At 48.1% G+C, this 13,979-nt stretch overlaps 1 protein-coding gene across 2 annotated transcripts in view; it reads right to left on the bottom strand.

Moving 5' to 3' along the window:
- The window catches only part of pvrl2l (PVR cell adhesion molecule related 2 like), a 100,941-nt gene extending 88,180 nt beyond the window's left edge, over positions 1-12,761 (bottom strand). Inside the window, exon 1 of one of the 2 annotated variants that reach the window (XM_076301979.1) lies at positions 12,395-12,750. In XM_076301979.1, coding sequence (XP_076158094.1) covers positions 12,395-12,476 — 82 coding nt within the window. In that variant the 5' untranslated portion in view covers positions 12,477-12,750. Of the gene's footprint in view, positions 1-12,394 lie in introns of both variants that reach the window. The other variant, XM_076301980.1, reaches the window with a different exon arrangement.
- Between the last annotated feature and the right edge of the window lie 1,218 nt (positions 12,762-13,979).

Raw genomic sequence — 13,979 nt, forward strand, 5'->3', positions numbered from 1 at the left:
TGGCCACTGAGCTGACTTCCATGTGGTCTGCATCAAGAATACCGCCACTCTCTCTATGCACACAAACACACAAGCTCTAGAAACACACACACACACACACACACACACACACACACACACACACACACACACACACAAAAAAAAGCCCCACCAAGCAGTCCATCAGACCCGACCTCCTTCGGCTCAATAGAGAGCACCAACTCCATTAGGGCTGATAGAGGCACTTGGGGCATCTCTTATCTTGATGCTGCCCCTCCCTTCTCCCAATAGAAAGAGGGTGAAAGAAAGAAGGACAAACACAGAGGGGAAGAGATAAAGTACACACGGGTGGGAAGGAGTAAGTGAATGAGTGTTAGTGGGTAAGAGAAAGAAATGGATTGAGTTGGGAAGTGAGTGAGTGAGTGAGTTAGTGAGTGAGAGGATGAAAAGGAGTGAGAGAGAGAGAGAGAGAGAGTGAGAGTATGGGGGGGGGGGGTAAAAATGGAGCCAGCTTTTTAACTTTTGGCTGCCTTTTGTCTTGAGGCTTAGGCAAACAGTGCTCTTATCGGCGACCAAATTGCTACCAAGTGTGTAAAATTAGACCGCGGGTGGGCAAAACAATATGGGGTCGTGAGGTCACCGCACTCCACGTCCGAAGCGAGAGATGAAGCGAGAGATTGCGTCATTTTGCCTGAGCTGAAATGAGCTCACCACTCGCTGGGAGTCCAGATTTCTATCCGAGCGTCCATCTCCTCCTGAGGCAGACTGACCCGAGTCAAGAGCCCTTCTCATGGGCATCTCAGACCTGGCCTCCCCCCCACTGGGAGACCTATGTATGGCCCCAAGCGTGCTTAACCTCTGTGCCATTATCCAACTCAAGCACAAACAAGCTCTAGCACACACACACACACACACTTACAGAGCCTACAACATACATAGCCTACACACAAAGAGCGAGAGAGAGAGCGAGAGAGAGAGAGAGAGAGAGAGAGAGAGAGAGAGAGAGATATACATATGGACACACATTCACAGACACAGACACAGTGGTGACAGACTGATGGCTATCACACAATGCTCATGCTCCACCAATGCCCTCCCCTCCTCTCCTGAGAGATATGGCTATGACTTCCACCAGAGGCACGGGGGGTGGGGGTGGGGGTGGGAGGGGTGCGGGGAAGCACTGACATTTCCCTTCCCCATACAACTGCATCAGGGGGAGGAATTTTATCAGGCCATTTTCATCAGCCAAACTCCATTAGGACTCAATGGCATTCCATTCAAACGGAGTTTAGAAAGAAAAGGGGAAAAAAAACAAAACAACAACGCAGCACGAAGCCAGGGCTGTTTATTGAGGAATAAATCAGAGGAAAAACGAATCAAATTTCCCCAAAACCAAATGCCTCTGCGGGGGAGGAAGCCATTCACGGAGGCGTTCATAAGGAGAAATTTGATTGACCCGACCACTGTTCAACCTGAAACCCACTCGAATGCACAGCAAGGCGAGGAAGGCCTGTGTGAAGCACCTCTCTCAAGCATCTGACTGGGTTTTCTCCAGCAGCCTTGATTTCCTGACCGCTATTTATTTCCTATTGATTTTGCCTGAGGCGTGAAATATGACGAAGGCGCCGTCTTCTTCTTGAGCTGATGGTCTTCTACCTTTCCTCTGCGGCTCAGAAAAGATAGAGGAAAAAAAATATGTCACCCCATCTTCTTCTCCTCCACCACTCTCCGCTTTCCCCCCATTTTGTACCTTTTTCGCCGGCCGCCTCTCAAACTCCATCGTTTCACACTCTTGTGACTCTTTTCCGATGCCGCACAGTACCTGCAGAACACAGAGTCCATTTTCTCGCTCTCCCTCTCTCTCTCTCTCTCTGCCTCCCTCTCTCATCGCAGAGGACTATCATCCAGGGACATTAATTCAATCTCGCTCTTTACACAAATGAGAAGCTGGGGTTGTCAGTACCCGCTTTCAACCCCAAACACACACACACACACACAAACACTGGAGTAAGTGTATGTGTGTGTAATCTTGTGGAGGGAGGGGGGCAAAAACCTCCGTGTTCTGCGGTCTCCATCAATCACCCCACCCGCCGCGGCGGTCGCCGGCACTGCGCCGTGTTCCGGCAAGCCGAGCAACGGAGCACGGGAGAGCGCTCCATCTTCCTCAGGCTGATAGAGCGGAGACGGAACCCAATCTCAAGCCGGTCAAAGAGCTGTGTTTACCCACACCAGGGGATTGATGGGATAGTGGATGACCTGCCACAGGCCGCAGCAGGGGGGCCAAAATGCAGGCCTGCGGTCTGGGAAACACAACATGTCATTAAAGGGTGGGGGGCAGGTGGGGGGTAAAACACCCGAATACAGACACACGGTTCACTGGGTCACTGCACACATGCATTGGGTGTATAATAGATGTATTCAAATAAATATACACACTAACACAGAGAGGTTTATGCATGGGTGCACACGCACACAATGCTATGTTCACATGAACAGACCCAAATGGATATATGTAATGTGTACACCCACACAAGAGAACTCACATAAGCTCAAACATCCATTATATCAAATCAATATGCATGCATGTGTACTTGTATATGAAGACATCGGCTCAAATTAATTTGCACAGTTGCATAATGTCTCTCTCTCTCTCTCTCTCTCTATGGCCCACCCAATGCATATGCACCAAGTCCTCATGTATAAATAAACAAGGGCCCTCCATGCACCCAGAGCCGTCACATTAGGAGTGTGCGCAGACACACTCAAACATGACCTGGTTAGGCCAGGGCCCCTAGGCTGCAGTTTGGCAGGCGGCCAGCGGGAGGCACAGAGGAGAGGGGGGAGTGGGGGGGTGGGGGCTGCCCGGGAGTCGGGACAGGTCAGGCGAGATGAGGGAGCAGACACCCAGAAATTATGTCATTTCCTCCGGCTTTGACCAGCAGCGCAACACTGAGGCGCTACCGAGTATTGTTTATTGTGAGTGTGAGTGTGTTTGTGTATGTCGGGGAAGGGAGGATGAAAAAGACTGTGTGTGTGTGTGTGTGTGTGTGTGTGTGTGTGTGTGTGTGTGTTTAGGGAGGGTTTCCCCAACCACACCCAAATCAGCAAACACAATAATCCCCCTACACAGACACATCAACCTGAAACTGACCACAAACGCAGACATCTTAAAAGGCACACGCCCACCCGTCCCCACCAACAACAAAAGAAAGTAGCGGCTACAGGAAGTACGGGGGGGGGGGGGGGTAGTAGGGTGGCAGACAAGACCAAGGAGAAAAGACACAACAACAAAACAAAAAAAAAGAAGAACAAAACGCGAGACTGGAATAGGTGAAAACTGTGCCGAGGGAGGGCAGCAACAGGATGGAAGCCTTCAAAGCCAGAGAGCCAGAGAGCATTACAAAAACACAAGGCACTCTCCCTCACAGAGCCATGAATGCCACTCCCAACGCCAGCCAGCGTGTCTGAATGACAGATGATCACTCGGAGTCTGCCGCCTCACAATGGGGGAAAGAAAATGCCCGTGCAGGGAAGTGACGGGAGAGAGGCGCATAATCGGCTGATGTGGAATAATATTTACATACGCGGCTAATGCAGGGGTCCAATTTATCACTTCAACAAGCTGGAGTCTGTTGAATGGGGACGGAAGGGGGATGTTGGAGTTGGTGGGGGGGGGGGGGTGGAGGGGAGGGGGGGCAGAGCTTGGGAGAGCTACGGGTGTCCGTTAGACTGGAAAATAGTCAGTGAATGTAGATCGCCGGGAACAGCTTACAGAAAGCTGAATTGCAAAGATAACATAGAAATGGAGTGTGGGCGTCTGTGAGTGAGAGAGGGGAGTGTGTGTGTGTGTAGAGAGAGAAAGAGAGAGAGAGTAAGTGAGAGAAGAGAGAGAGAGAGAGAACAAGAGTATGTGTGTGAGAGCAAGAGAGAAGGGAACAGTCATTGAGGGTGAGTAGAGGACAGAGATGTAGAGAAAGAAGAGGAAAGGAGGAGAGTAGGCCGGTGGTGAGAAGCGAGGGAGGAAGAGAGATGGAGGGAGGGAGATAGAGGGAGATGAGAGGATTGAGGCATGTTGCGGGGGTCACCATCAGAGATAAGACCTAAAATAAACATGACCACTCGTGACCTTCCCAGCAGTCACCCTCCACTGGAGGAAAGCAGAGAGATGGATCTTTTCAGGCAGAAAAATGAAAGAGAAAAGCAGATATAAGCAGAGGGAGGGAGAAAGAGAAAGATAGAGAGAAGAAAAAGAGAGAGAGAGAGAAGGAGCCCGAGCATAATCTTTCTGCGCCTCTTCTTTTTCAAATGTGTGAAGAAGGAGAAAGACACAGACAAAGAGGGCGAGAGGGAAAAGGGAGTGAGCGGGTAGGGAAACGGAGTTTAGAGCCAGAGATGGAGGGCAAAAAGCCAATTTAGCTTTCACAAATGATCATTCTGGTAAGCCTTTTTACAAGCTCACAAGTAAAACAGAAAGAGAGAGACCGAAAGAGAGAAAGAGAGAGACAAGTGGAAGGGGGGAGGAGGGCAGATATGGAGTAGGAGGAGTAGTTTTTTTATGACTAGGTTGTTTATGCTGGGATGTTTATCTCTCGATGCTGTACTCCAGTATATTCCAGACATGCCTCGTGTTGAATATCAACAGCCCAGGCGATCGATAGGAACCAATTCCTGAACGCCGGCGACTGGGAAGATGTCCGGCCACTTCAGGTCATCAATGCCGGCCGGGAGCGTTACCATGGAGCCTTTATTAGACCCACACCACCCACCCGCCAGAGTTGAAGGCCAGGGGCGCCAGTCGTTTGACTGCTAAAAAGAGCGAATGAAAAAATAAAAAAATCTGTGCTACACTTTCCCCTGGTTTCATTTTCGCAAAGGCTTATCAGTGTGCTCTTTGAGCCGAGAAAGAATGACAGTGAAACATGAAGGAGGGGGGGGGGGGAGGAGGAGGGGAGGGGCGGAGCAGAGGTAGGAGGAGAGAGAGAGAGAGCAAGAATGTCAGCACAGAGGGAGGAAAAGAGTTTGATGAGAAGAAACAGAGTCATGAGATACTGGAGAGAGAGAGACAGAGAGAGAGAGAGAGAGAAAGAAAGAAAGAAAAGAAAGAAAGAAAGAAAGAAAAGAGGAAGAAAAGAAAGAAAGAAAGAAAGAAAGAAAAGAGGAAGAAAAGAAAGAAAGAAAGAAAGAAAGAAAGAAAGAAAGAAAGAAAGAAAGAAAGAAAGAAAGAAAGAAAGAAAGAAAGAAAGAAAGAAAGAAAGAAATGCGTGCGTGTGTGTGTGTGTGTGTGTGTGTGTGTGTGTGTGTGTGTGTGTGTGTGTGTGTGTGTGTGTGTGTGTGTGTGGAAGACAGGGACACAGAAAGGGATTGGGAGAGAAAGCGAGAGACATTAAGAAAGGAAAAGGCAAACAGAGACTTAGAGAGAATGAGATAGATGGCAGAAAGAGAGAGACGAACGGGGGAGAAAACAAATGAAAGCAACAGAGGCAGAGAGACAAGGGAAAGAGAGAGAGAGAGAGAGAGAGTGTGACAGAAAGAACTATTATGTGAAATAACCTCGCAGCCCACCGTAATTGCACCGCCTTGCTCTGCTGCCCATATAAGGTAATGGAATGCAGGAACCAGTGGGGTAACCTGTATTGATTCAAAACCTCCACACACACTGACGCTTGTTGCCAAACAGCCAAACAAAGACACACACCCACAGACACACACACAAACACACACACACAGAGTGCCTGTTTTCATTCACAGTCAGATAAACACATACACAAATGGCATAGGAGCCATTCATTGCACAAGTAAGCTTAGTAGATGGTCATAAACCAAAGCCCTTCCTCATCCTGACACACTCAGAAGGTGCCATTTAAAACAGAGGAAAACACTCACACACTCTAAAGCAATCAGGGAACAAGCAGCACAGCAGGGAAGGCGGTCGGCACTGCTTTGGCAAGCAGACGGGCGAGGGAAATTCCAGCAGCATGATCTCGACATCTTCAACCAAAGATGGAAAATGTCTTCATGTCAAACACCAGCGTTAAGTCTAAGCCCTGCAGGCATTCGCAGTGAATGCTAGGGAAGTGGTGTTATCAGCGTACAACACACACACACACACAGAAACGCAAACAAATGCATGCAAATACCTACACACAGACATAAAATGCCTATACACCCACTGATTACACATTGTAATAAACACAAGTGGGAACACGCACATTCACATTTACACACACACACATACACACACACACACACATAATTCCTCATGACCCCTTTGAGAGGCCAGCCATAACACCCCCTCTGGCTGGATGTGTTACACTTCCTCTCTCTCGCTCTCACTGTCTGTGACTCACAGCACCGAAGCGGCCGCTAGAATCCCTGCCATGTCGTTACTAAGCCCCCCCACCCCACTGAATCTCACACACACTCTCTCTCTCTCTTCTCACTCTCTCTCTTCTCTCTCTCTCTCTCTCTCTCTCTCTCTCCCCCCCCCTTCCTCACCAGGCGGGCATGCCAGGCCTCGCCTCGCCAGGGAGTGTTCAAAGGCTTGGGTGGGTGTCTCACAGAGTACCCCAGTCACGACTCAGCGCCATCTGAGACACTGTGTGTGTGTGTTTGTGTGGTTGTGTGTGTGTGTGTGTGTGTGTGTGTGTGTGTGTGTGTGGGGGTCGCTGTCTGTGTGAGAGTGAGTGAGAGAGAGGGAAAGGGAGGGAAAAAAGGCACACAGAAAACAGAGGATTTCTGCAATCAGCATTTCTGCAAAGTGCCCAAATTGCCTCTGAAAGCTCCTTAATCCAGCAGATACACAGAGGAATGCATGTATGTGACAGCTGCTTTGACTCAGTGCTTTTCTCTTTCTCCCTCTCATTCTATCTCTCTATTTCTATTTCTCTTTCTTTCTATCTCTCTTGCATTTCTCGGACAGTCTTGCATTCTGTCTTGTATACTGTGAGTGGTGAAATGCGGTACGGTCTTCAGTAGTGCCACAAAACTCCAGGAATAGTTGGGGGGCTGAGCGAATGGTCAAACTTGGCCCTGTTGAAGCTCAGCCACATAACTGTAGAGCCTCTGGCTGGCCGGAGTCTCAGTGGCATCTCTTCTGTATGTGTGTGTGTGTGTGTGTGTGTAGGATTGGGAGTGTGTGTGTGTGTGTGTGTGTGTGTGTGTGTGTGGTTTGGTGGTATTTCTGTTGCACTGTTGAAACTGAGGGCCCAAATCTGTTTAGGAGGAAAAGATTCTGTACATGTCCTGCATGTGATCAGTGTACACTGTCTGTGTGTGTGTGTGTATGCAAAAATATCTTTGTGTATTTATATGAGGCACAAACTCTTGCAAGTGTGTGTATGTGTGTGTGTTCGTGCATACATGCACTTGGCAGTGGTGCCTGGCTGTCTCCATGTCTTCAGGGTGTGATTCTGTGAACACCATGCCTCATTACGGTGCGCTTCCCGTTGCGGGAGACCTCGAACACAGCCCTGGCCCCCGCGCCGAGATTCCTCCGCGAAAGCTGCCGGCCAGCCGGCCAGCCTGCCTGCCTACTGCCCACCCCTGTGGGTAAGGCTAACATTTGTGCAAGGCGAGCCCCCTGACGGCTCCCCGGGGGGGGACACTCTTCAGCAGTTGCAGCCTCACCCTCCAGATGTTCTGCATCACAACACAGCAGAGAGGAATGCAGCGTGACAGCGGGAGGAGGGGAGCGAGAGCCATTTTGCGGAAAAGGTCAAGAGCCGATGGGGACCACCACAGGTCATTCTACAGGTGTCTTTCATTTGTGTTTGTCTGTTTGTTTGTTGGTCGGTCGGTCGGCATGGCGGCACGTTGCCGTGTTTGCTTTGTAACACCATCAGCAGCAGCGATGGACCTGTCTGGGGGGAGTTGACGCGCCTGTCTGTGCAATCTCCCGGACCAGCTGCGACACAGCCCTCAGGCGGACGCTCGCCGTCTTACTTCTCTCTTTCGGGGGTGGGTGGTGTGTATGTCTGTCTGTCTGTCTGTGTGTCTGTGTGTGTGTGTGTCTGTCTGTGTCTGTCTGTGTGTGTGTGTGTGTGTGTGTGTTGGACGGGGGGGGGGGGGATTGACTCCCTTTTCCCAAGGACACGGCGCAACTTCAGTTGCTAGAAAACACCTTCTGTCGCTGCGCTGTCACCCACACGGTTCTCTCTGAAATACTGGCTTGCCAGACTCCCCTAAACTTCTCCCAGCTCTCAGCTCCTTTCTGAATTTCAATGAGCTGCTGCTTCTTAGACAGGAGACAAAGTGTGTGTGCTTATGTGTGTGTGTGTGTGTGTGTGTGTGTATGTGTACAGTGTATGTGTGTGTGCAAATGTGTGTGTGTGTGTGTGTGTGTACAGTGTGTAAGTGTATGTATGTGTGTGTTGGGGAGGGGGGTTTTAAGCCTATAAAAATGCCCTTGCTGTGCCATCCAGCTTAGCTAAGTGGTTGCAGGCCAGCAGAACATGGTTACTCAAGGCCTCTATTCAGTGGAAAGCGTAGTACATAGTACAGTGAGTGCAACTGGCACTGGCGTTCTGCGTGGCCCCCTACCCCATCTTTGATCAAAACCAGACCTTGGGAAATGAGGTCATGGAAGTCCAAATCTCTTCCTGGAGGACCCAGATTTATCGTCGGCAGAGCTGCTAACACGATTGTAAATTGCCGAGGTCATTCGGGGCGAAATTAAGTTTTTATTACCCTGTGGCGAACCCCGGCAAAAAACAATTAAAGCAGCAATATGTTCCGTGTTGACAGCGAGCATAGTTTCGGGAGCAGGATCAAAGGTAATTTACTAGTCTCACATCTATGCATGAGGGAAATACAATCAGAAAGCCTTTTGCATTTTGCATCTATTTCCAACCAGAAACCCATTGCGCTCCCTGCCAAAGGGACTCCTCAGATTTCCGCAGTCTTTACAATGCCACATTGATTCCTGTTCGAGCCAAAGACACCAGGGATTTGGCATCACCTACGCAAATGACCAGGGCTGCAATGGAGGGGAGAGTGAAGGAATGTCAAGAGAGAAAGAAAGAGAGAGAGAAATGAGCGCTAGAGTCAAACGAAAGGTGGATGGGTGAGGAGAAAAGGCCTGTTCGCCGGGCCCACACACAAATCCAACTCTTTAGTGTGGGTCTGATCTGCACAAGACTGGTGGGAGTCCGGAGCCCCTGACGGGCCTTGCTAACGGTTGCCCTCGGTGACACGGCCCTTCAGTGAGCCAGGGACCTCTCCTCAGGGGGGCAGGAGGGTGGGTGGATGCGAGGGGAGGGGGCATTTTCAGCTATATGGGGTGGGAAGGAGGGCAAGGGGTGAATGAATGGAATGACCTGCATTTTTTACAGCAAGCATGTACATGCCGATGGATTCTTAGCCTTAAAAATAAAAGAAGATGAAAACTGTACTTGGATATGACAGTGCCTTTTTTTCTTTCGTTTTCTGCATGTTGTTTTTCGGGGTTTTTTCTCCCTCTTTCTTTCTCTTCCCAGCATCTCAGTGAGCTCGCAGTGGTTTCATTTACTTGCGCATGAGACAGCAGGAACTTATTACGGCTAAATTTTTTGCCCTTTCTTTTTTTTTCAAATTAAAACCCTCCATCAAGAAACTGTTTGACTCCAACAAATTCCCTGGGGTAGTACAACGGGAACCAGTGGTGAGCGCTTGTGGTCAGGGTGAGGCAATGACTTTTTTTTTTTCTCCCTTCTTTTTTTCTCTTGCGGGTGTTAAACATTTTCACAGAAAGAGTTTTTTTCCCCCTGCCGCTGGAGTCTCACACGCAGAGAACTCCATAAACAATGAGGCCCGGAGCCGTGGGGAGAGAGGTGGGGCGAGCGCCCTTTCAATTCAACAGCGGCTAGAGAGCAGCCGCAACAAAAGCGCCCGAGCCCCCGCCAAACAAAAAAAGGCAAGGTTGAGGAGAATGGGCATTCAATGAAACAAGCGCTCCCATCTCCCACCCTGTCTCTCTGTCTCCCTCTCCCTCTGTGGGTGTGTATGGGGGACAGACAGAGCCCCTTCTCTGTGCCAGTTTCATCCTAATGAGCTAAATGGAAACTACAGCCCATTGTCTTCCAGCAAGCAACTCTGCATACAGACCTTGTAGTCAGGGGGAAAACTTGCAAAAACCAGTTGATCCCCTTAAAAAAAAAATTGTATTTGAGGTTTTTGCATTTTTGGCATCCTTAGGGCATGTAGTCAACATTTCTTGATGATAACATCAAATTTAGGCGGTGGCAAATTTTTTATTGGCATATTTCCAAAATGGCCGCCGCTGGAGACGCTGAAAACCAAAAAATTTGGTCAAAAAATGAATAACTGAAAAGGTCAGAGGTTAGGTTCATATTTCAATTGTCAGGGTGATGGTCAATTTGGGTCCAAAATCCAATAAAAAGCCATTATAGTAGAGGTGGGTAAGATTTGCATGCACTTCATTTAGCGGAGAATATCTCAACTGTTATAGACTAATATGACCCCACTGAACAACATGGGATGTGTGCCAAAATCTCTACCCGGGACGAAAGTCCTGAAAATGACCACAACAGATGACACTATTATCACACTACAGGTGAATGGGACTTTTTTCCCCCTTTATAGATATCCCCATACATACGTCTTTGTGTGCCTATTATACCACATAACAATTGTTCTGGCTCATCCGCAACTCAGGAGTGAAAAGATCAATATTACCACTTCATGATATCTGCATAGCGCTCACACATTGTCTCCCAGCACTACATGTGCTGACTGGGTGTGATACAATGAGCAAAATTTCAACCAAACTTGCAGCTCTGAACACTGTCCAAACCAGACAACTCTTTTCTGGTTCTCAATGTCAACTGTCCACAGCTAACAGAGTGCAACACAAATGGCAAAAAACATTCTTGGTCAAATGTCTCAAACCATTAACGGACATGGAGACATTTGACGACCTGCGCATTGCTGCGTTCGATAGTAATGCCCTTAAGATGGACTTTGAGAGGGCCGCTTGCACCTTAACTAATGCAAGAAAACATATACAAAGAGCCTATTCAACAGCAGCTTTGGGTGAAAAAATGCAAAAACCTCAAATACTATTTTTTTTAAGGGGTTCAACTACATTTCCTCCTGACTATCGTGGCTGAGAGCATGCATACATTGGACAAAGCCCACAGAGAATCTCCATATATGTCTTAAGGGCTGAATAGGTTTTATACTAATCCACACTTGGAGGGAATGTATTGTACAGAGAACTGCAAGCACAAAAATGGCAATGTGGTAGTGACCCCAAATATGTTCCTGCAACATCTACCATACAAGGGAACCACAAGGCCCCCACTTCGGTGGGGTTAGTGGATGATCTCCATGACAACCAACCACTTACTGACCTACATAAACAAACTAGGCACAACTTTAAGGCAGACAGATTGTAATGAATCATATCCACCACAGGACTATGTTGCCACAATGCAACAGATTATCCACTAAATGAAAGCATGCAGTCAGACTTTGAGGTTCAAAATGATATTCTGGCAAATTCATTTTCTCGTCTCATCTCATTTTGGACGGAGATGAACATATTTGTGTGTTTTTAAATCATCAGTAGCCACACTTCAGTTCACCTGCGGAGTGCGGAACATGCATCGTCTACAGTCTCGTCTGTCCGGCTGGCATCGACGCCTGAACAGTAACAGATCCATGCTGTATCGCCAACCAGTATAAAACAAATAATGTAACAAACTCGTTATTATGCACTGAACACAGTCGACATTTCTAGCGTGACCACACTAATAATTCTTCTCACTTTTAAATGTAGGTGTCCATCCATAAGAAGACACCTAATAATCTAGAGATAGACTAATGTCGATGTTGCTTTTCCAATGACAACATCCTGTTGATTGTCTACTGATTTTACTGAACAACCAATAAAACGTAAAATTCTTTGGCGTTGTATGAGTTAATTTTCTTTATTTTTGTTTTACTGGGAACGTCTTGACTGCTTGCACGAGAAAAACACAAACGGATTAGCTACATCAAATGTTTAAGAACTATCACACCTGCTGCTGCCATAGTGCCGCTCGGATAAATACCGCGGGTGGCCACACCTTGCGTAACACGGCGTAGCCTACCGAAAGTCGGGATAAAGGTATACGTCGCGACCTGATACCCATTTTGAAACATGAACATAATTGAATACATGATAATACGCTGTTCTCGGTCAACAGCTAGATTGTACAGGACGGCAGAAAATTGTAGGCTACGGTCAGCCCTGTATGAGTTGTTGTGCATTCACATGGGACGGCTGACTTCATGGAATACTTGTCGGATCACAGGCGATCCGGCTAATAACCGAAACTGTCGAAATAAATACCCAAGGGTAGTCTAGCCTACTTCAAACGAAACACAACACGAACAGGTATCTAGATAGCAGCGTGTAAACAAAGTGCTTTCTTACCTTGCAGGATAATGAGAATTAGGGCTGCAAGCGCCCAACTCCTCGCAGTGGAGCAGATATCGGAGACGCCGTGTTTCGCCATTCTTCCTGAACAGTCCAGTATCCTCCAAATTAACCTACAGATAATACAGTATTCCTCTGAATGGCTTTCTTGTTTATATAAATACGATCAACCCGAGGGCAAAACCTGTCAGCAAAAAATGGTTTTGCCCCACACGCTGGCGACTTGTTTCCTTGATATCGGTCCTACGGTCGGCTTCTGACATAAAAGCATTTAAAAGCCCTCCCCGTGCTGAGCGTCAGTTGCGCACACAGGTATGTCCTCCTTGGTATGTGCGCCACTGATTCAGCCGCTCTGTAAGTAGCTACAGTGGTCGGCGTCTAGTTCCCCAACCCGTTCGAATGCGCCATTCAGAGTGGAGCAGGGATTGTGATGTCACAAAGGGCGTCACAATTCAGTCTGAAAAGTTAGGGAACTTCTGCCACTGCTCTGAACACCAAGCAGTTGGTGATTCATCTCTGTTTAATCTCTGTCCTTCGCTCATTGGCTCTAAACTATAGATTGCATAGCCTACTTAACTTATTTAAGTTGAAAACAGTCTTACTGTTTTCCTCGGAAATACATTTCATCCTATTAACCTGCCCTGTGCGCAGGCTATGTTATGTTCTGGCAATAGCCTTGACAGCAGTATAGCCCATTTGTGCACAAAAAAGCTGTATGCTTAAGCCTCCCTGGCATTTATTATAATTCTACACGCACAGTTACCCAATGGCATGCTGTTTAATAAACTGTCTGCGCTGTTGCAAGGATATTCATTCCAGTTTCTGTTTCATTCCAGATAGAGCTAATCTTATTCATCCTCAGCGTGAAGTCAGTGTTACAATTGCGTCCGTTAGTTATTTACCTATCTGCCCGTCTCAGCAGTGCACCTGACTTACCAGCTGACTTGCACGATTAATTAACCAATGAAGAAATGAGGTAGAAAGAAGACAGCCGAGGGCCCATCGTTCCTTGGGGCTAACGGCCACCCGGATAGCGGCTGACGGCCATTAAGGACCGGTTTAATCCGTTGCGCATCCGCGCCAGATCAGGGCCAGATTCGTGTCCGGTATCTTGGCAGCCCACTCCTGCTCTCCGCTATGGGGGTGTTCTGAATGCTAATGACCTACCTCGGTCTGCCATCTGTTGACTGTTTGATGTAATTGCGCACACGAACGCACACCCACAAACGAGCACAGGCACACGAGCTCACTTGCATACACTCACTCTCTCTCTCTCTCTCTCTCTCTCTCTCTCTCTCTCTCTCTCTCACACACACACACACACACACACACACAGAGTTGATTGCCATGCACAGAATGACTCTCTGGCCTTGGCTCTTCAATCTCCTCGCAGGGTGAGATATATATCAACTCCCACTCCCCGCGGTCTGTCAGCCTTGGATGGCCTATTGTGTGTCTGCTAACGTCGCTAGTCCTCCCACTGGAGTCCTGCGAAGGCTCCTGCTGTTATTGTTTCCCTAATCATAAAAAAGTCCATGAATTTTCTATGTGGATCTCCCTTTCACTCCCACACTCACAGGGG

This window comes from Alosa pseudoharengus, unplaced genomic scaffold, assembly GCF_046254945.1.
Source record: "Alosa pseudoharengus isolate Yale_2024_CS ecotype anadromous, Long Island Sound unplaced genomic scaffold, YU_APseudo_1.1 YU_APseudo_1.1_scf_23, whole genome shotgun sequence".
Classification (NCBI taxonomy): Eukaryota; Metazoa; Chordata; class Actinopteri; order Clupeiformes; family Clupeidae; genus Alosa; species Alosa pseudoharengus.